The 19,812-nt window shown below is 48.5% G+C and overlaps 1 protein-coding gene across 1 annotated transcript; it reads left to right on the forward strand.

The window, feature by feature from the left end:
• Positions 1–1,303: 1,303 nt before the first annotated feature.
• LOC142010745 (angiopoietin-related protein 7-like) lies at positions 1,304–19,309 on the forward strand. Its single transcript, XM_074989159.1, has 6 exons — positions 1,304–1,312; positions 7,607–7,829; positions 11,570–11,707; positions 12,442–12,658; positions 14,598–14,793; positions 19,163–19,309. The coding sequence occupies exons 1-6, from the start codon at positions 1,304–1,306 to the stop codon at positions 19,307–19,309; spliced, it is 930 nt and encodes a 309-aa protein (XP_074845260.1).
• Positions 19,310–19,812: the final 503 nt, after the last annotated feature.

Here is a 19,812-nt window from a genome sequence, read left to right on the forward strand (position 1 = left end):
CAAACCTTTGCCCTATTGGAGTCCCTGTGACTCAGAGTTGGTGCCAAAGATCGCCCAGTTCTACTGAGTGATGTGCATGGGGAAAATAGGAGCACGCAGCACAGCCAAGTAATAATATGGATCCAGTAGCACATGAAGCCCAGTAGAAGTGTCCCTAGCACAGGCTGACCCTCTCTAATCTGGTATCTTTGGGACCTGACCCCTGCTGGACAAGAGAATTTGCTGAACTGAGGGAGCTCAATATTGTCTAGCCGCATTAGCAACACCTCCACTGCTCACTGGGCTCTTAGAAGATATTTGGGGTAGATCACAGCTAAACAACAGCACAGAACACTGGGAGCCAGGACTGGTGGCTGGAAACAAACTTTATGGGACCAGGGGAAACTTGGCCAAACCCCGCTAAGCAGTCATTCGGCTAACTAAAATCACATCAGATGACGACTGTTGCCAGATGAGAGAGTTCTGTGTTAGAGAAGTTCAGCTTCTACTGGGAGCAATTAGTAGGGAAAGCTGGTGCCTTGGTCTCTAATGATAACAGACACAGGGGAGTGGAGTCAGGGTGACGGAGTCTTAGTAAAAGTGAGGGGTCACAAAGCTCTTGCCCCACCTCTTCTCCAACACCCCACTCCCAAGCCAAGCTGGAAGCCAGAGCCAGGCTGGGGAGCTGCAGACCCTCTTTCTGCCTGGGGTTGGGAGGCCCCATGTCCCTGCCCCCCAGGTTCCTTGCCCAGGGTTAGCAGACGGCCTACAGCTGCTCTCCACCTTCCAGCCTGGCCAGCGAGCAGGGTCTGGGAGGGGAGGGAGAAAAGGCCCAGGTGAAAAGCAGATAGGTCAGGCCCATTCACTTTCAAAAGTGTGAGGGCCTCAGCCCCTTGGCTCCACATGTTCGGGTGCCCTGGCTGGAGTCACAGAGGATCTGCTCCAGAAACCGCATTTTACTCAGGCTAGGTCCACACTAGGAAAATCAGTCGATTTCAGCTAGGCCATTCTACAGCAATCTGAAATCGATTTACCTACCTATCCTCATGGAGGAAGGTCGACGGGAGAGTTTCCGAGATAGGCAAGAAGTCAGAGGTTGACTGCCGACCCCGATAGGTCAGTTTCGCGCGTCCCTACCAGATGCATAAAATCGAACACCGGAAGATTGACTGTGAGCAGGTCGATCTTCTGGGAAATGTAGACACGGCTTGAAACAGAGATTTTATAGGGGCTGGTGGTAGATGACTTAGTGGGTGGGTGTCATTTTAATGACAACTGTGCCCTCTGGTGGACAAAGGAAATAAAAGAGTTTCCTTCCACTGCGATGGATAAGGTAAGTGAGGGGAGAGCAAACTTTTTATATTAGGACCTTTTTTCATCCCTGAAATTAGCAGCATCCCACCCCCAACCTGCCTAATGTATTCCAAACCAATGGAAATTTCAGTTATGTTCATATGAAGAAAAAAAAACTTTTGGCAGGTGTAAGAAAATAAGTCTGTAGAAAGTAAAAACTCTCTTAACTGGTATATGAATGTGAAGGCACACACGTAAAAGCAGTAACAGATTTCAACATTTGCAATGAGATGGATGAGCCTGAGACCCAGAAGCCAATTGTGCTGCACTCCTCCCTCTGCCTTATGAAAGTTCACACCTTCAGGGGGGGCCTGCCGCCCCCACCCCTAGTTTGCACACCCCGGAGATACATGCTTGGTCCTGTCTTGAGTGCAGGGCAGTGGACTTTGTGACCTCTGGAGCTTCCTTCCAGTTCTATGATTCTAAGTCAGGTACATGCAGGGTCTGCAGCTACAGAGACTTTTTATTAGACCAGCTTCTGTTGGTCAAAGAGACGAGTTTTTGAGCTACACAGCGTTCTCCTTCAGGTCTTTGACAGCTGCAAGTGTCACACATAAAGACAGGACCAAAGAGATAGTTTAGCATAAGTAGTTAGCACATATTCTGAGGGACCATTTGAAGTGAAAACACAACAAGAAGTCCTCCGGCACCTTATAGACTGACAGAGGTTTTGGAGCATAAATGTGTGCACCAAAACATTTAACAAAACAAACCAGTGGTCATGTAGCACTTTAAAGACTCGCAAAATGATTTATTAGGCGATGAGCATTCATGGGACAGACCCACTTCCGCAGATCAATAGCATTTCCAGTTCAGACTCAGTTACATAGCACAGAGGTTCAAAAAATTGCAATAAAAACAAGCGTAAATACATAGAATTGAAGGAGGCGGGGTGGGGGACGTTAAGTGTCTTGCCTGAGATAATTACAAGCATCAAAGGATGGGAGACAGTCCTCGTAATGCGTGAGATAATTGCTGACCTTGTTCATACCACGTGTTAATGTGTCGAATTTGAGCATGAACCCCAGTTCACAAATCTCCCTATAGAATCTGCTTTTAAAGTCTTTTTGTTATAGGACGCATATTCTCAGGTCTTTAACAGAATGTCCCACTCCATTGAAATGCTCACTGACAGGCTTATGTGATTGAGATTCCTAATCAAAACAAAAACCAGTCAAGTAGCACTTTAAGGCCTAGCAAAATAGTTTATTAGGTGAGCTTTCGTGGGACAGACCCACTTCTTCAGACCATAGCCAGACCAGAACAGACTCAAGAAGTGGGTCTGTTCCACAAAAGCTCACCTAATAAACTATTTTGCTAGTCTTTAAAGTGCTACTTGACTGCTTTTTGTTTTGATAGTGTATAGACTAGCACGGCTTCCTCTCTGTTACTATTGAGATTCCTAATGTCTGCTCTGTGTCCATTCACCCGTGTAGTTGCTATTGGGACATTCAGTGCACAGTGAAGAGGCAATTGTGGGGATTATATTTCCCTTGTTAGGTTGTACATGTTTCCTACTGTTCTGTAGTAACTCCATGTGGGTGCCTCAGTTCCCTTAGGTACAGCATCAATGGGATAGGTTGGAGATGGTATTTTTGGTGTAATGACTTCTCATGCATAGCCATGGCCCTCTGTGGCCTTTGTAACCTAGGCAACCAGGTGACACCTTTCCCCCCAGGAAACAGGACAAAGGCAGAAGGAGGGGCCTGGCGCATCTCAATTTGAACTGGGCAGTTGGGGAGTGGGGCAGTCTTGGCCGACTTGTGGGGGGAAGGCAGACCAGGCCCCCAGCTCTGGAACCCCCGTCTGGACCTCCTCTCCCCAAGATGGATTGTGCTGACTTTGGTTTCTCTGCTACGTTTGTGCTGTGCTGTGTCCGTGTTGACTAATAAACCCTCTGTTCTGCCTGATGAAAGAGAATCACATCTGACTTTAGTTGGGGAGTGGGGCCTGGTGACCCACACAGTCCATGACAACTACAAGTCGCAATGGGCATAGGTTGGACACATGGTGCCTGAAAGGTGTGTAGTGGAAGGTGTTGATCATGGTAACAGCGTCTGCAGGTTTGGCTTCGGTGCTCTGGCAGTACGGGTGCCATTTGGAGCTGGTTAGACCTGGTCTGTGAGGAGCTGGCTTCTGATGAGAAGCTTGGAGAAGCAGAGGGCTTGTTTGAACGCTAGATGAAGGGGTTCAGACTGAGGTCCCTGTGGCGCATGAGGTGTAGCTTTTTGATGATATCTCATAGGGGTTCCAGAGTGTGGTGATATGTGAAAGGTAGGGGAGGTGGTGAGAGAGGATTTTATTTCTGTATTGAAGCAGGTTCTCTCAGGGTATTTGAATGGCCCATTTCAAGAAGCGAGCTACTCCTTTGGTGGAGTGTCCTGGGTTGGTAAACGTGGTATGGAAGGTATTAAGATATTACTCCCAAATAGGGTTACCATATTCAAAAAAAGGAGACCCCTAAGAGGGAGTGTATCTGTATCTACCCACTCACGTTGTATTAAAGCGTACATTGAAAGTATTAACGTGTACACTAAAACAGGGTGAGTTGGCTGATAGTGATACAGATACTCTCCCTCTCAAGACGCTCTCTTTGGAGCATATTCTGTGGTATCCGAGGGCCTGGCTGTACATAACAGACTGTAGGTGTGTTTGGGGTGATTACTATAAGACAGGTGTGTTTAGCAGTGGGTTTCTGATATACACTGATCTGTAGGGTCCCAGGATCCTCAACAGTAGGACTCCCAACAGTACTAAACACTGCAGCAGGTGCATTACAATACCAGCTTCTGATGGAGATTGGAAGCGGGAAGGGGAGTGACCTGCCTATCACAACGTGGAGATAGCGGTAAATTGGAAAAACAACTAGACAGACTGGCAGAGGTTATACTGGCTCCCTTGACTGAGGGGGTACATCAGCTAGTCATTAGCCAAGGCCCTAACTGGGGCCGGCTACATCATTGTTATAGTATTGCCTGATGGCTGGAGTACTGGACTAAGAATATCTGGAGAACTGGCTCTTGGCTCAGCTCTGGCCTGCTAGGTGATCTTGGACAAGGCAATTTCACTGCTCCGTGCCTCAGTTTCCCCTTTGGTAAAACAGGGATGGTGATCCTAACCTCCGTCATAAAGTTCTTTGAGAGCTACAGCTGGGAAGTGCTATATAAGAGCTTGGCCTTATTATTGTTCTGAGCTGAGCGAAATCTTGTTATGGGTTGAGCTATAATGCCATTGAGATTGATAGGTGTGAACTCACTGCCCAATTAACATATCTGTAAGTATGAACCACTAACCCAGCAATTTTTGGCTGGGTATTGTTTTAGGTAGATATGTGTATGTTGGGGGTAGGAGGTGCGGGGTTGGGGAGCAGTGAGGAGGGGCATATCAGAAGGAAAAGGCAAGCAAGCCCAGCAGCAGCCTGTGAGAAAGTCGGGACCTGGGATAAAGCTATCAAGAGCTGTTGGGCCTGTTGTGTAAAGAGGCGAAAGGTTGAAGGCAAACCAGCTGTTCGGTGTATTCTTGACTGTTTCCAGCAAACACCCAGTTCTTTGCAAACAAAGAGCTGGGAAACTTCTGCTTCCAGCTGGAATGACCTACTGGACCCCAAACTTCTGGCTAACTGCTCAAGCCAGAAGCAGTAACACTACCAAGCCATATATCAGAGGGGTAGCTGTGTTAGTCTGGATCTGTAGCAGCAACGAAGGGTCCTGTGGCACCTTACAGACTAACAGAAAAGTTTAGAGCATGAGCTTTCGTGAGTTAACTCACTTCTTCAGATGCATCTGAAGAAGTGAGTTAACTCACGAAAGCTCATGCTCTAAACTTTTCTGTTAGTCTGTAAGGTGCCACAGGACCCTTCGTTGCTGCTACAGATCCAGACTAACACAGCTACCCCTCTGATATATGGCTTGGTAGTGTTACTGCTTCTGGCTTGAGCAGTTAGCCACTGCTAACTTCAGATGCATCTGAAGAAGTGAGTTAACTCACGAAAGCTCATGCCCTAAACTTTTCTGTTAGTCTATAAGGTGCCATAGGACCCTTTGTTGCTACCAAGCCATAGAATCCTATAACCATAGGTCTAGAAGGGACTGCAAAGGTCATCTAGTCTGACCACCACCCAATTGAGTCTAAGCCATCCCAGTCTCCTTTGAAAACCCTCCAGTGAAAGAGTTTCCACCACTGCCCCAGGCCTCTGTTCCATTGTCCTTAATGTTAGGATGTTTTTCCTCAGATTCAATCTACATCTGCTCGGCTGGAGTTTGATTCCACTTCACCTTGTCCTGCCCTCGATGGTGAGAGAGAACAATTTGTCTTCTTTTTTATGGCGGCCTTTCAAGTATTTGGAGACGGCTGCCGTGTTCCCCCTTCATCTCCTCTTTGCCAAACTCAACACACCACATTCCTTCAGCCTTTGCTTGTGTAGTACCCAGAGGCACTGAGACCTCCTACTGGGGTGAGCGAAGTCTCTGCTCTACAGTCTAGGCTGCAAACCAGCTGGCCTTCAACTCATGCAGTAGAGCAGAGGACTGTAACCCCTATAATCACAGGTTCAATCCCTGATGCTGGTGACCTGAGTCTGTCAGTGTTACATTTGTATGACCTGCATTCTATCCCTTTGATTGTCATTGTTGCTTGTGTCTGGATCCTTTCCTGATTTACTTCATCCTTTCTCTATACGGGTGACAAAACCAGTAACAGAGACACAGTTCTCCAGCAGAAGCCTACCCAGTGCTGAGCAGAGTAGCACTGTCACCCCTGCCACGCCACACCTCTCCTAATGTGACCAGAAATTGCATTTGCTTGTTTTGCAACAGCTTTGCACAGCTGACTCCCCTCATCCCCCAGATCCTTCTCTGCAGTGCTGCTGGCAAGCCCGCAGCCCCCCACTCTGCATTTGGGCATTTCGGTTTTCCTCCCCAAGCACAGCACCTGACATTTGACTTCATTCAATTTCATTTTGCCGTTTATGGCCCAGTTGTCCAATTGACTAAGATCCACCCTCCCGGGTGCTGCCAATCTTCTCCCCTTCCCCAGCAGCTTTTCTGACGCCTGCAGTATGTGCTCTGTCAGGGGCCACTGGTGAAGGGTGACGTGGGAGGCCACTGGCCACACGACTCCCCCCGCCAGTCTGGGGAACCCTTCAGCCAGAGGCTCCACCACCTTTTGCCCCCTTCCGCCCTTTCCTGCTCTACTCTCTCCCCACCTCTTCCCCCAACTGATGTCCCTCCAGCCCCATGTAACCCCTGTGCTCTATTCTTACCTCCAGGTCATTAAAGTTGTTAAACACCAAAATGAGAACAGAGCCCTGTGGAAACCCACTGGAGAGCCCCTCCAGTCTGTCGTCGTTCCACTAACAACTGCTCTCGTTTGCAGGTGCTGAATCCATCACCTAATGACAGTTCCACCCAGGACCACACTCCTTGCGCTGCAGGCCCTGTCCTTTCCTTGCTCTGCCCTTGCACTGCCTCCTTCCCCTCTTCCCGACCAACCAGGCAGGGATTACCTGGGACAGTGGCGGTGGCAGAGGTCACCTCCACTCCTGCCTACACTCACTGCACAGGCAGCAGCCACTCCTCTCGGCCACACTGAGCCCTCCAGGGCTGCTGGGCTCTGCTTCTCCCTGGGCGGCAGGGAGTGGAGGTCCCTTCTCGCCGCTGTGGGGAAGTGGGGCTCAGCAGAGCGGAGAAGGTCACCACTCATGCTGCCTGCATGGGGAGCGCGGTGGGGAGGGGACAAGGGAAGGTGACCCCCTGCTGCTGTCCACGGTCACCCACACCCTGCCCCAGGTAATCCGCCCCCACCTGGCCATAGGACGGCTGGGGCGGCCGCTACAGGGCTCCCAACATTATGGGGCCTTGGCCAGCCCTGCCCAGTTAGTGCTGTGGATAGGACGGCTCTGGTTCCACCAAGCCTCCAGCTTCCTGATGGGATTATTACTAGCATTTCTGACAGCCGCTTTCTGAATACCCAGCAGCAGCCATGGCCCGGATGGCTGTTTCCATCACTGTCTGCCCAGGGGGAACAGCCTTTCCTTTAGGCTGCATTGTCACTTAGAGAACAGGGTGCCTCCTCCGTTCAGAGGGCTGGGGCAGAACTCTCCTGCCATGGACCGGGACCATATTCCTAGGAGTCCTGGCTCTGCACTGCCTGTCATCTGGATTCCAGCCCCCTGGCCCAAGTGGTGCTTCGCACTGCTAGTTCCTATGATGCCCCCGGGCAGACCCCTCCGCACTGCTGCAGCTGACACCCCTTTCATTCCTTGGGTGCCCTGAAGCACGAGGAGAAGAATAGCCGAAACTCCACGGTGGAGCAGCGGGTGCAGGAGCTGGAGCAGCGTTACAACGAGGCCAGCACGCTGCAACACATCCAAGCCACACTGCTCTACGACATGCAGGCCCAGATCCACAACATCTCCCTGCTGGCCGAATGGGCCCGGCACAACCCCGGCTGCCTCGTTCCCGCCGAGATAAGGTCACAGCAGGAGATGCACCGCCCAGGTGAGGGGGGAGTAGCTGGGATGGGGAGGAGGGGCTGAAATCCAGGCTAGAGGCCTGAGCTGGCTTTGATGTACTGAAATTGCACTGGCAGGGAAAGCTGGGGCAGAACTGGCAGCTGCATGTGTTGTACCATCCCAGGCTAGTCATAAGGTGGAAGGATAGTTCGATGGCTTGAGTGTTGGCCTGCTCAACCCAGGGCTGTGAGCTCTGCCCTTGAGGGAGCCAGTTCAGCATCTGGGGCTGATAGGCTTTTTTAAAAAATAAATAAAATGAGAAAGGCGGGGGAGTGGTGTTTGGCCTGAGGTCCCTTCTGGCTCTATGGCCATGTCTACACTTGCCCATTCGGCAGATAGGAATAAGGGATTTTGAAGTTGCCAGGGTCCTTTCAAAAAGGAGCCACGCAGCAGTGAGCCACGGCAATTTCAAAGTGCCGCGGCTGCTGGCATGCTAATGAGGCGCTGAATATGTATTTCTGCGCTTCGTTAGTAATCTTCGAAATGGCCGTTTTGAAGTTTTGGGCTAGTGTAGACATAGCCTACGTGATGTGTATCTCTATGGGTTCGTCTACACTTGCATTCCTCTTTCGAAAGTGGTATGCAAATGAGGTAAATTGAAAATGCAAATGAAGTGTAAATTTGCGTATTTGGCACCTCATTTGCATATTCCAGTTTTGAAAGCACTTCTTTCGAAAGAAGAAAGCCCGTGTAGACGCTCCTTTTTCAAAAGTAAACCCCATCTTCGAAAGAATCCTTCTTCCCATTAAATAAAATGAAGAAGGATTCTTTCGAAGATGGGGTTTACTTTCGAAAGAGCAGCATCTACACTGGCTTTCCTCTTTCAAAAGACGCGCTTTTGAAATTAGAATATGCAAACAAGGTGCCAAATATGCACATTTATACCTCATTTGTATTTTCGATTTATCTTATTTGCATACCTCTTTCGAAAGAGGAATGCAAGCATAGACTCACCCTATATGTATTAAAATGGCCTAGGGCTGTTGCTGGTCTCAGAGCTAGTCAGAGTGATGAACACAAGCTCAGGTATGACATGTGATAGTTGCACCTCCCATGGCTATGTAGACATGAGTGGGAACTTTCACGTGTGATGAAGCGGGGGTGAAAGCCTTGAGTCATTCTGATCGGGAATGCTTGGAAGAAAAGCTATCACTTAGTTCTAGATCAGCACAGCGTTCAGCACCATTGGAGGTTGGGTCTGTCGACATACATGCCAACTGTAAAAAAAATGAGACAAGATGGCGTCATTGCATCTCATGCAGGTTCACCCTGATTTTAGGCTAAGCGTTTCATGAGTTGATTTTTGGGTATATAATTTGAGAGCCCCTTGGGGTGTGACTGTCAGAATTACTGAGCACCAAGGGAACCGACTGGCTGCCTCAGGAACAGCATGTTCTCAGGGCCTCTGAGAAGATGGCCTGATGTCCTCTTGATGCTGATGGCATGCATGCAACATGTGACAGAAGGGAGGTCTTCCTAGCCCCTCCTTGCCAAAGTGCCACAAGTACAGCTGGCTCAAAAAGGGCCATTAATTTTCCCAGAAAATTTCACTCTCTCTTCTTGAAATTGTCCTTTATTTTTTTCATTGAAAAAAATTAAAGAGTTTGGTTACAAGAATCATTTTTGGTACAACTTTTGAAAACCAAAACTAAATTCTTTATTTTTTTACGCAAAACCTGAGTTGTTGTTGTTGTTTTAATCAAGAACTGAATTTTTTTATCCAAAAGGCTTTTGGTTTCTGTTTTTCATACAGAAACTGAAAATAAAAATGGTCATATAGTTGAAACCCCATTTTTCACCAAAAAGCTATTATGATGGAAACATCTCCCCCAGCTCCTATCCACAGCCCTGACCCAGTGGGCTCAGCTCTAAATGTAGGAAGGACAAGCTGGTCTGGTTCCTCAGCCATTCAGGTCTCGGCTTCGGACATAAGATTGAAAATGATAGGTTACAGAAGGATGTAGATATTTACTTGGTAAGAATCAGGTTGAGCCCAACGGCTGTTTTTACATGTGCTGAGCAACAGACCTGACTTGTGAGGGACTTTCACCTTCCAACCTGAATGTGATTTCAGACAGTGGTGTTGGGAGGAAAAGCATGTTAGTTGGTTACTGATCCCATGAGCCAGCCAGTCGAATTGCTTTCCATCATCCTTGTTTTGCATGATTTCCCAGCCTCGGATAACATGGTAGCTTGGCTACAATGCCTCTAACTAGCAAGTGTGCCTAAGTCATTTCTCTCTGGAGGAGTAAATGACCTGCTGGAGAAAGATACGTGGAGGTGGTGGTGGTACTGGGCAGCAAACACCAGACCAAACAAACCCAGAGTGGCTCCCCTGTGAAATTTCCTTGCTTTCTTGGGTTCCCTTTAATAGCACTGCCAGACCCCTTGGGCAGAAACAGTCCAATGAAACTCTGACACCAGTCCCAAAATAGTGGGCTTTGATTGGCTTTCCTTTCTTCCATCCATGCTTCCCACAGCCAATGGGAGACCTCAAAGCAAATGGGCACTCTAATTGGTTGCTTGGAATACTGAAACACCCATTCCTCCTCTCCCAGTGTACTTTCATGGGCTTCCAGAATTGTGCTCTTGTTCCTTCCATTTCCCTCATGGAACCTTCTCCCTCCCAGCCCCAAAATTGGTTTTTTATAACCCCCTTAGTCCCATAGATTTGGCAACGCTGAGTAATAAGGTCAGCTTGGGTTTGGTCTGGTCTAGTGTGGGTAGGAGGAAGTTATCTTTGATTGTGTGAGCTATTGTGAGATCTCTCTCTCTCATTCTTTCCTTCTAACCTCCTCCTTTCTCAACTAAGGTCTGGGTGGGAATTGTTCACACTCATCACCTTCCTCAACTTTCACTCAGTCTTTCCTCAGACAAACCCTCTTTGGACTTATCCACACTGGAGCGTACAAACAGGCTCTGGCATAGGCATGTGCCCCAAACCCCTGGTAGGCGGTACGACCAAATAAGGATGTTAGGGTTTGGCCACACACATGTCCACACCTCTTTAAATTAAGAGTATCAAAGCCAGGCAATGTCAGGTGCATTATGGGAGATTTTACCCCGCTCTCTGATGTGTCCAACACTGGCCAGCTATGGAGAATGGAAACAGGACGAGGTCATTCTGATCCAATGTGGGAAGGGAAAAGCCCAGCAGAAATTTGGGTTCTGCAAAACTCTTATCATTTCCACCTTCACTTAAATAGCAAAGAAATTTAATTTAAAACCCAAGGACATATTATTCTAATTTTGTGGAGATCTGTGCGGGTCGAGATGAGTCTAAACTGTGAATTATTTTTATCCCAAGTCAGCTGTGAATCCAACCTGCCCCAGGCTCAAGGGTTTCTGCTTCTAATTCAGACTCAGCTCCTGGGCACACAGTTTCATTCAGGATCCGTATTTGAGTTCAAATGTCCGAAATTGTGATTGGGTATGGATCTGGGGTTCCGGTTCAAACTCTCCTCTCTGTGCAGTAGAAGAAGTTTTGTCTGTGAAAATCAGTCTTGCTCACTTTTTAGGATAGCCGGAGGGATAAAATAAAATTGAGTAAATGTCCCAATTCCAGCACTTAAATTTTGCCCAAGTCAAACAGAGCTCATACTTCAAATGGCTTAAATTCTAATCTACATCTGGAACGCTGCGAAATTTTTGGTTGAATTCTCACAGAGAAGCATGTCCTCCTTTCTGTGAACTAGATGTGAAACTGTGTCTCTGTTTTCTGTGTAGATGTGAAGCACGCGAAGAACTGCCCAATAGACTGTGCGTCCATTTACTACAATGGGATCCGGAGGTCTGGTGTTTACAGCATTATGCCCTCTGTCGGAGGCATGCCGATAGAAGTGCTGTGTGAAATGGACACGGAAGGTAGTGTAACAGGCAGCTATTTTCCCGAGCGGTTTTTCTCACAGGGCTCAGGCAGAGCATGAGAGAGAACTTCAGACGGCTGTGTACACAACAACCGGAGAGGAAGCAAAGGCTTCCTAGCAGAGATAGTCTCACCTTCTGGAGTCCGGGAACACCAGCTGTGGGAACCCCAGTGGAAGTGTTTTACTAAGCTGCAGTGGTGGAACTAGTGTTTTTACCCTCAGGACCTATTCAGGCAAGGATGAATTCCCCTCCTTGAGGCATGCTGTGTTGGAGAAGCTCCTGGTGTTTGTGCTGTTGGAGTCTCATGTTGAGTCAAAGGGAGGAAGGACAGTGTCACACTTGCCAGGGTAACTGCACCTGTGTTTCCTCTCCAGGGTCCCTTGAGGGCACACATGTATGGTTTCAGGCTCCCAGCTTTCACCTCTCTTGGGGAGAAGCCGGCATCTCTCTTCCTCCCGATTAGGGTTTTTAAGGCTGCACAGCTCCTTGCCTTTTAAGAGTGGGTTAGATAAACACAGGTCAGGAACAGTTTTGTTATTACTGCTTCAGTGCAGTGAACTAGACTGGATGACCTGTTGAGGTCCCTTTCACTCCTACATTTTCAGGCCAGTTAGCCAATTTCAGTAGGAGGTGGTGGCGAGTCAAGTTTCTTGGCCCAGGAGGAGGTTGTGTCCACCATTAATGTCACTAATGGAAGACTCAAATTGCCTTCACCTTTTTCCCTTTGGCAGGTGGCGGTTGGACCATCATCCAGCGACGGCAGGATGGTTCAGTCAACTTCACCCGGACGTGGAACGAGTACCGAGATGGCTTTGGGGATTTAAACGGCGAATTCTGGCTGGGCAACGAGAACATTCACAAGGTGACGAACCAAGGGGACTACTCGCTCCGCATTGACTTGGAAGACTGGAACAACAAGCACAAGCATGCCTTCTATCAGATCTTCAGGTAGGAGGGCACCATGCCCTGCCCTGGGTTCTTGCTGACGACAAAGGGCCGTGTCCTACCAGGCCTTCATGCCAGTGGCTGTTCTGAGCCCAGAAGGCTTGTGGGATTGGGCCCAAGTTGTGGTTAGTTCCTGGTCTATTTGCTTGACTCACACAGCAAGTGCCAGGGAAGAAGTTAAGTCCTCACTTCCTGATCAGTTGTGTAGCATTTTGGTTTAGGACCATACCACAGAAATACGGCAATTGCCCTAGTGGATCAAACCGAGGTCATCCAAGCTCATGTCCTGTTTCCGACAGTGGCCAGCCCCAGAGCCCTTCCAGAAGGGGGCGAGAATCCTCCAAGTGGACAAATATGGAATAACCAGCCCAGAGGGGAAGGTTTCAGCCTGCCCTGGCCTCTCTTGCACTGGGAAGCTGTGATTGGCAGATACACCTGGGCTAGCACCTGAGAATAACAGTGTGGCCACAGGAGGGCTGCTGCCTGCATATGCCCCTAAGAGGTCTGACGGACAGGCTGTATTTGGGCAGCTAGCCCCTCTTGCCATGGCCGTACTGCAATATGGTCTAACTCCAGCAGAGCCAGTGCCTGTGTGTGCCCATCAAAGCTGGAAATGACATCTCCCAACTGCCATGTATATGTAGCCCCAGGACAAGTATCAGCAGGGCAGTCGTGTTAGTCTGTATCTTCAGAAACAACAGGAAGTCCTGTGGCACCTTATAGACTAACAGCTGTTTTGGAGCATCAGCTTTCGTGGGCATCTTGCATCTGACAAAGGGGATCTTTGCTCACGAAAACTTTTGCTCCAAAAATGTTGCTAGTCTATAAGGCACCACAGCACTTCTCATTGTTTTTGTAGCCCTGGGAGTTAATTTATGCCCTGCAGCTCATGCATTTCTGGAGGTTCGCCAGTCTCTGGTGCATGGAGCTGACCCAGAGCCTAATGGAATCTCCCACGGACCTTAGGGAGATGCCAGGCCAGGTCCAAAACACTTAAAAACTTTCATCCTTGGTGATGTAACTGTGGGTGTTCCTGTTAGTTCACACCCAGCTGGGGGATGTTAGTCTGCACAAAGGGCCATCTAGACAAGCCCAAAGGCTGGGATATTTAAAGTGAGCTGGTGGTAGACTGGTCAAACAAAACCTGTAGAAAAAGATTGATGAGTCTGCTGAGCACCCGATTCCCTACCCTGCTCCACCTGTACCAGGGAGATTCCAGCTGAGAAGAAAAGGGTGTCAGCTCTGCATCAAAGCAGACCCACCTTATTAGAGGGACTGTCTAAAGAGCAGCATTGGTAGCAACATAGCCCTTGATTGTGGCTTTAGATTCTCATGCCACCTACTCCAACTAAGGCAACCATATCTCCCTGTCCCAAATACAGGACAGGGAGATATGGAAGAGAGGTGGTTCCTTCAAGCCCCAGGGGGAGCCAGGAAGGAGGCAGCAGCTGCTGGAACTCCCCAAACCACGGGCTGCGGCAGCCCCAAGGAAGCAGCAGGGATGGGGAAGCCTCCCATGCTCCCCCCACTTCCCCAAGCCCTGGGGAAGGGGAAGGTAGGCTAACCTGTGGGCTCCCTGCTCTGCTTCACCACTGCTGGTGGAAAGTATGGGACAATTAGTCCCTTTTCTAAAATAAGTAGGGACACCCTTTTGGCGTTCCAAATAGAGGGCCATCCCACCAAAAACGGGACAGACAGTCACCTTAACTCCAACCCTCCAGTAAGTGGGGTTGAGTTAGATCAGTGCTAACCCACATCATCCCCAAGGGGGAGATGGGGGCTGGGACATCCGCTGGCGAGGGGCAGACACAGTGAGAACACCCAGGCTAGATAACTGGATGCAGATAGATTCACTGCAAGAATAAAACTTTCAATGCTCAGCTTGGAAAGGAGATGTAGAAACCCCCAAGAGACAATCCAACCTGTTCCTTCTTGTTTGCAGTATTGAGGACGAAACCAACTTTTACCGCCTGCACGTGGAGGGCTTCAGTGGGACCGTGGAGGACTCCTTTGCCTGGTACCACAACAAAAGGAGTTTCAGCACGCCTGACACAGGAAACGTCTGTGCCGAAATCTCCCACGGAGGCTGGTGGTATCACCAGTGCTTCTTCTCCAACCTCAATGGAGTGTACTACAAGGTACAGTTGCCATGTGAAGGATGTAGGCATTGCTATGCCATGTATGAGGCTGCAAGGAAGCTGTCGTTCAATTTATACCAGCAGCCAAGCACAGCAAACGAGGGCCCTACCTCATTGCTTTGAGATACCTTGATTTCCTTGAAAGATATTGTTGGAATTATTAATAATATTTGAAGTTATTAATGTTAATACAGGAACCCACCAAACACTAATTGTACTATTAACTCCTTTGCTGAATCTGAAGGCCAAACAGTAGAAATGTACCATGTACCATTGCTCTAAACACGCTGAAAGATTTTTTTCGCACATATTTTCAGTAAAACTCTTGGACAGGTCATGGGCAATAAAAAAGAAAAAAAACAAGGATGCTCTCTTCACCTGTCCATGGCTATTACTACAAATATGCATGGCAAAATGGGAAGCTGCCAGGTCCTCCCGCCCCGCCACCCCTCCTAGGTCTGAGCCATGGAAGGTAGCGAGTTGATCCAGTAGCTCCCAGCTGCCAAGAACAGAAGTCTCTGGAAGTCACAGATTCCTTGATCTCCATGACAAAAGTGTAGCCTTACTAATAAACAGTTTACTGCCCCCAAAAAGTAACAAATCATCTGTAAGTATTGACTTACAAAAGTGATATATTTACAACCCCAGTGGTGCTCAGCTCTATGAGGGCTAGCTCCAGTGTGGTCAGGAAGGAATTAGCAAATATCCTTCAAGAGGCTACCTTTTCTATCATTGAACAAACAGGGCATGTCATTGCCAGCTAAAACCTAGTTTTAGATAGTTCATCCTAATTTCCAGTCTGACTCCAGATAAGATCTATAATCTTCTTATTCCTGAGGTCTTTTCTCCTTATCTCTTCCCTTCTTTCCACCTAACCTCTTTCATTGCACCTTGGCTCACTTAGGAGACCACTTCTGTGTGGGGTGGGAAGGTCTATATTGACTCCTTTGAAGAGATTTTTTTATTAAAAGTCATCCGCAGTCACTTTCTCCTTCTTTTGTCCACTATTCTTTCAATGATTCAGCCTCCCTACTTCACTTCTTTTGGTCTTTTAACTCATTATGTGTAAGGCCTTTCTTCCACTTCCTAGTCAGGGCCTTTTGTTACAATACATTAACGTTTCTTTCATCTAACTCAAACAAACTTTAATTCTTCAACTTAACTATTTTTATCCTACAGACACAGCAGAAAATAGAACTTTCTTCTGCATCTAGGCAACTGGTACATGTGTGATGCATTTCAGAACCAATCCAGCTTTACCAGGACTACTTTTGACTTTCCAGCCTTGTCTGAAGCTTTCAGTCAGCTGCCATGTAAAACAATAACAGCAACCAGCTGACACACACCATGTTTTGGTTGTGGACTTGCTTCAAATTATAATGCACTGATTTGTAGGATGGGGCAGTATTGAGTTCTGGACCTGTGTTCTAGGGCTAACATCTTGCAATCAACCAGAGCTATGAGTTTGTACCCACTGGAGCTGGGAATTGCCACCTGCACTAGGCTTCAGTGCTGATTTCTAGGCTTGGTAGGCTGCAGGACATCCCAGCTTTAATCTAATCATCAGATATAGACCCATGGAAGTGTAGACTTGGAAGGAACCTTGAGAGGTTATCAAGTCCAGCCCCCTGCCCTGAGACAGGACCAAGCGAACCTAGACCACCCTGACAAATGCTTGTTCAGCCTGGTCTGGAAAACCTATTATAACCTCCCATAGCCTTCCTTACAAGACTGTTCCAGAGCTTAGCTATCCTTCATGTTAGAAAATGTTTCCAATATCCCATCTAAATCTCCATTGCTGAAAACTAAGCTGATTCCTTCTTGCCCTCCCCTTGGTAGAAACAAGAACAATCAATTTCCTTCTTTATGACAACCTTTGACATATGTGAAGACTGAAATCAGGTCTTCTCTGTGTTTCTGTTCTCCACACAAAACATGCCCAGTTGTACCAGCCGTCCTTTGCAAGTTAGAGATGCCACGTTACATATTCTGTAGCGATTTGCACAAGCCGACACAATGGGAATTCTGCAGGCTCGACAGGTTGGCTATCCAGGGGGAGAATTCTGCATGCGAAATAGCATGAAAGCGTTTACAACCAATAGCAGGAGACAGCTGCCTGGAGGAGGGGCAGGATAGCTCACTGTTTTGAGTATTGGCCTACTAAACCCAGAGTTGTTAGCTCCATCCTTGAGGGGGCCATTTAGAGATCTGGGGTAAATAGACTCTTTCTCTGGGGGAAAAAAAAGGTGGGGGGGTGGTGCTTGGGCGTGCCAAGAGGGTAGAGGACAGGATTCAATGATGTCCCAAGGTCACTTCTATGAGATGTATATCTCCATACATTTATAGGTTTAACCAACAGACATTCGGGATGTCCTGTCAGCTCTTGTGGCTTCTCTGTTACTTGGTAGTGTGACCACCAAAAACTCAGACCAATAAATCTTCGATGCTTCACAACACCATTGCTCTCTTCTCCTCTCTCTTCCCACCCAGCCCAGTTCCCCACAGGTCACTGTGGAATGCAGAATTCCAGCACAAACAATGTGGTGTTTCTAAAATCAGGCTGACTTGTGGAATGCCCTTGTCACTGACCACCACACAGACCTGAATGAACTCAGGAGAAGCATTTTATCTCCCTCTTCCAGGTCACAGTGGAAGAGACTTGACCAAAGTCATATGGGCAATCCATTGTTGAGGTAGGAATTGAACCCCTCTTTCTTCAGCTGAAAGCCTAGGTCAGCGACAGGCAACCAAGAATAGCATTTGGGCCCTGTGACTGGCCCTCCCTCACCTCAGTGGACCACAGCAGCCACAGCCCACTGGGGCTCTACCTGCAGTCAGCTTGTGTGCTTCCTCGCCCATGCCTCTTGCACACTGGAGCCCCATGCTTACCTGCTCCTTCCGTTCCAGAGCTGGAACGTGGCAAACAGCTGATTCAAGGTGTCCCAGCGCTGGAAGGGAGGGGGGAGAATGGGGACAGAGTGCAAACCAGGTGATTTGTGCACTCCAAAAGTGCTGAGAGGAAGGGGAGGGCTTAGGAAGCACAGCATTCCAGCGCCCCAGTGCATGAGAGTCATGTAGGTACGGGAGACATCTGGGGGCTGCTGGCTGTAGGCAGAGCCCCCATGGGATGCACACAGCCCATGGGCCACAAGTTGCCCACCACTGGTCTAGGTCCTAAGCACAGACTCATCCTTCTACTCCTCAGCTCAGCTCTCCTGCCCAGCATGGACTGCAACAGCTGGAAGAGACAACCTAACCCTCCTTCCTGGGTAGCTGGGCCTGTGCCAGATGGGTGGGAGCAAAACCCAGGCTCTGTTCTCTTCCTGCAGATTCCATGACTGTGTTTTCAACACTGACCCAGTAAATAAATGATCCTATTGTGAAAACAACCCAAACTGCACAATCTGGAATGCCCATTGCCAGGCCCACGATGTCAGGTGGAAGGTCAGGCCACGTGCCAGGGAATGTCTGTATGGTGCTGGATATAGAGCAGCAGTTCCTTCATGGCTGAAGCAGCAGGGGTCCCTCAGCTCTGTACACCCCAGTGTTTTAGAGGTTCTACTCTCACATGACAAAACTGTGGCTTCTGAGTGGGATGATTTAGTAGGGGTTGACTCTGCTTTAGGCAGGGGGCTGGACTAGATGACCTCCTGAGGTCCCTTCCATGTGGATGTGCTGGCACAGGTTCAGCAGAGAGCAACAAAAATTATTAAGGGGCTGGAGCACATGACCTGTGAGGAGAGGCTGAGGGATTTGGGTTTATTTAGTTTACAAAAAAGAAGACTGAAGGGTGATTTAATGGCAGTCTTCAGCTTCCTGAAGGGGAGCTCTAACGAGGATGGAGAGGAATTGTTCTCAGTGGTGACAGATGGCAGAACAAGGAGCAATGATCTGAAGTTACAGAAGGAGAGGAGTAGGCTGGGTATTAGGAAAAACTACTTCACCAGGAGGGTGGTGAAGCACTGAAATGTGTTGCCTAGAGAGGTGGTGAATTCGCTCATTGACAAGGTCCTGGTTGGGATGATTTAGTTGGGGTTGATCCTGCTTGAAGCAGGGGACTCGACTAGATGACCTCCTGAGGTCCCTTCCCGCCCGATGATTCTATGATTTTATGACAGAGAGGTAGCCATGTTAGTCCATATCCATAAAAACAACAAGAAGTCCCATGGCACCTTATAGACTAACATATTTTGGAGTGTAAACTTTCGTGGGCAAAGACCTGCTTTGTCAGATGCATCTGACGAAGCCGCTCTTTGCCTGAGAAGCTCATGCTCCCAAATAGCTGTTTGTCTATAAGGTGCCAGAGTACTTCTCATTATGATTCTATGAGCGTCTCCCATGCCTCATGGTTTGCTTCTCTCTGTCTCAGGGGGGCAGGTACTCCATAAAAAACCGCAAGATCCTGGGGCCAGATGGCATTGTGTGGTACACATGGAAAGACACCGATTATTACTCCCTGAAGAAAGTTACCATGATGATCCGTCCACGCACCTTCCGCCCCCATCTCTCCCCATGAAGGGACTGGGGATGTTTCTCCTGTCCACGGATCGCCAGCTCCAGAAAAGGAAGGATGGGAGTGGCTTGTTACCACTGACTCCAGAGACCCCAAAATATCACCCAAGCCCGGCTTGCTCCTGCCTTCAGGGCAGGGTGGAGAGAATGAAGACAACCACAAAAGGTAGAAAGAAAAGTCTTCTCTGCGTGTGTGGTTTGACGGTGAAGCCCTCTGTTAAGAAGGCCAGTTTGAGGGAAATCTTATTGTTCAGCCCTTTCCCAGACTGGACCTACCAATGGCTGAGAAGTGGCCAAAGGGAAAAGATTGTGGTCGAAGAGGATCATGTATTTATGGGCAACTTTTTATATGTTTTTAACTTCTTTCATGAGACGCTGCCACAGAGTGAGCTGAGGGACTGCAGCACTGCCGTCTGCTGGAGATGGGTGGGATTGCTGGCATGCTATTTAACAGTGCCCTTGGCTGACTGAGCTGGCAGAGCTGCCCCCACGATGTCTCAGGAGCGT

Source organism: Carettochelys insculpta, chromosome 3, assembly GCF_033958435.1.
Source record: "Carettochelys insculpta isolate YL-2023 chromosome 3, ASM3395843v1, whole genome shotgun sequence".
NCBI lineage: Eukaryota > Metazoa > Chordata > Testudines > Carettochelyidae > Carettochelys > Carettochelys insculpta.

Bases quoted from the DNA above. Each gene is read 5' to 3' on its own strand.
- LOC142010745 (XM_074989159.1), top strand. The intron at 7,830-11,569 runs GTGAGGGGGGAG...TTTTCTGTGTAG, and splicing joins GCAGGAGATGCACCGCCCAG to ATGTGAAGCACGCGAAGAAC. The intron at 11,708-12,441 runs GTAGTGTAACAG...TCCCTTTGGCAG, and splicing joins GTGTGAAATGGACACGGAAG to GTGGCGGTTGGACCATCATC.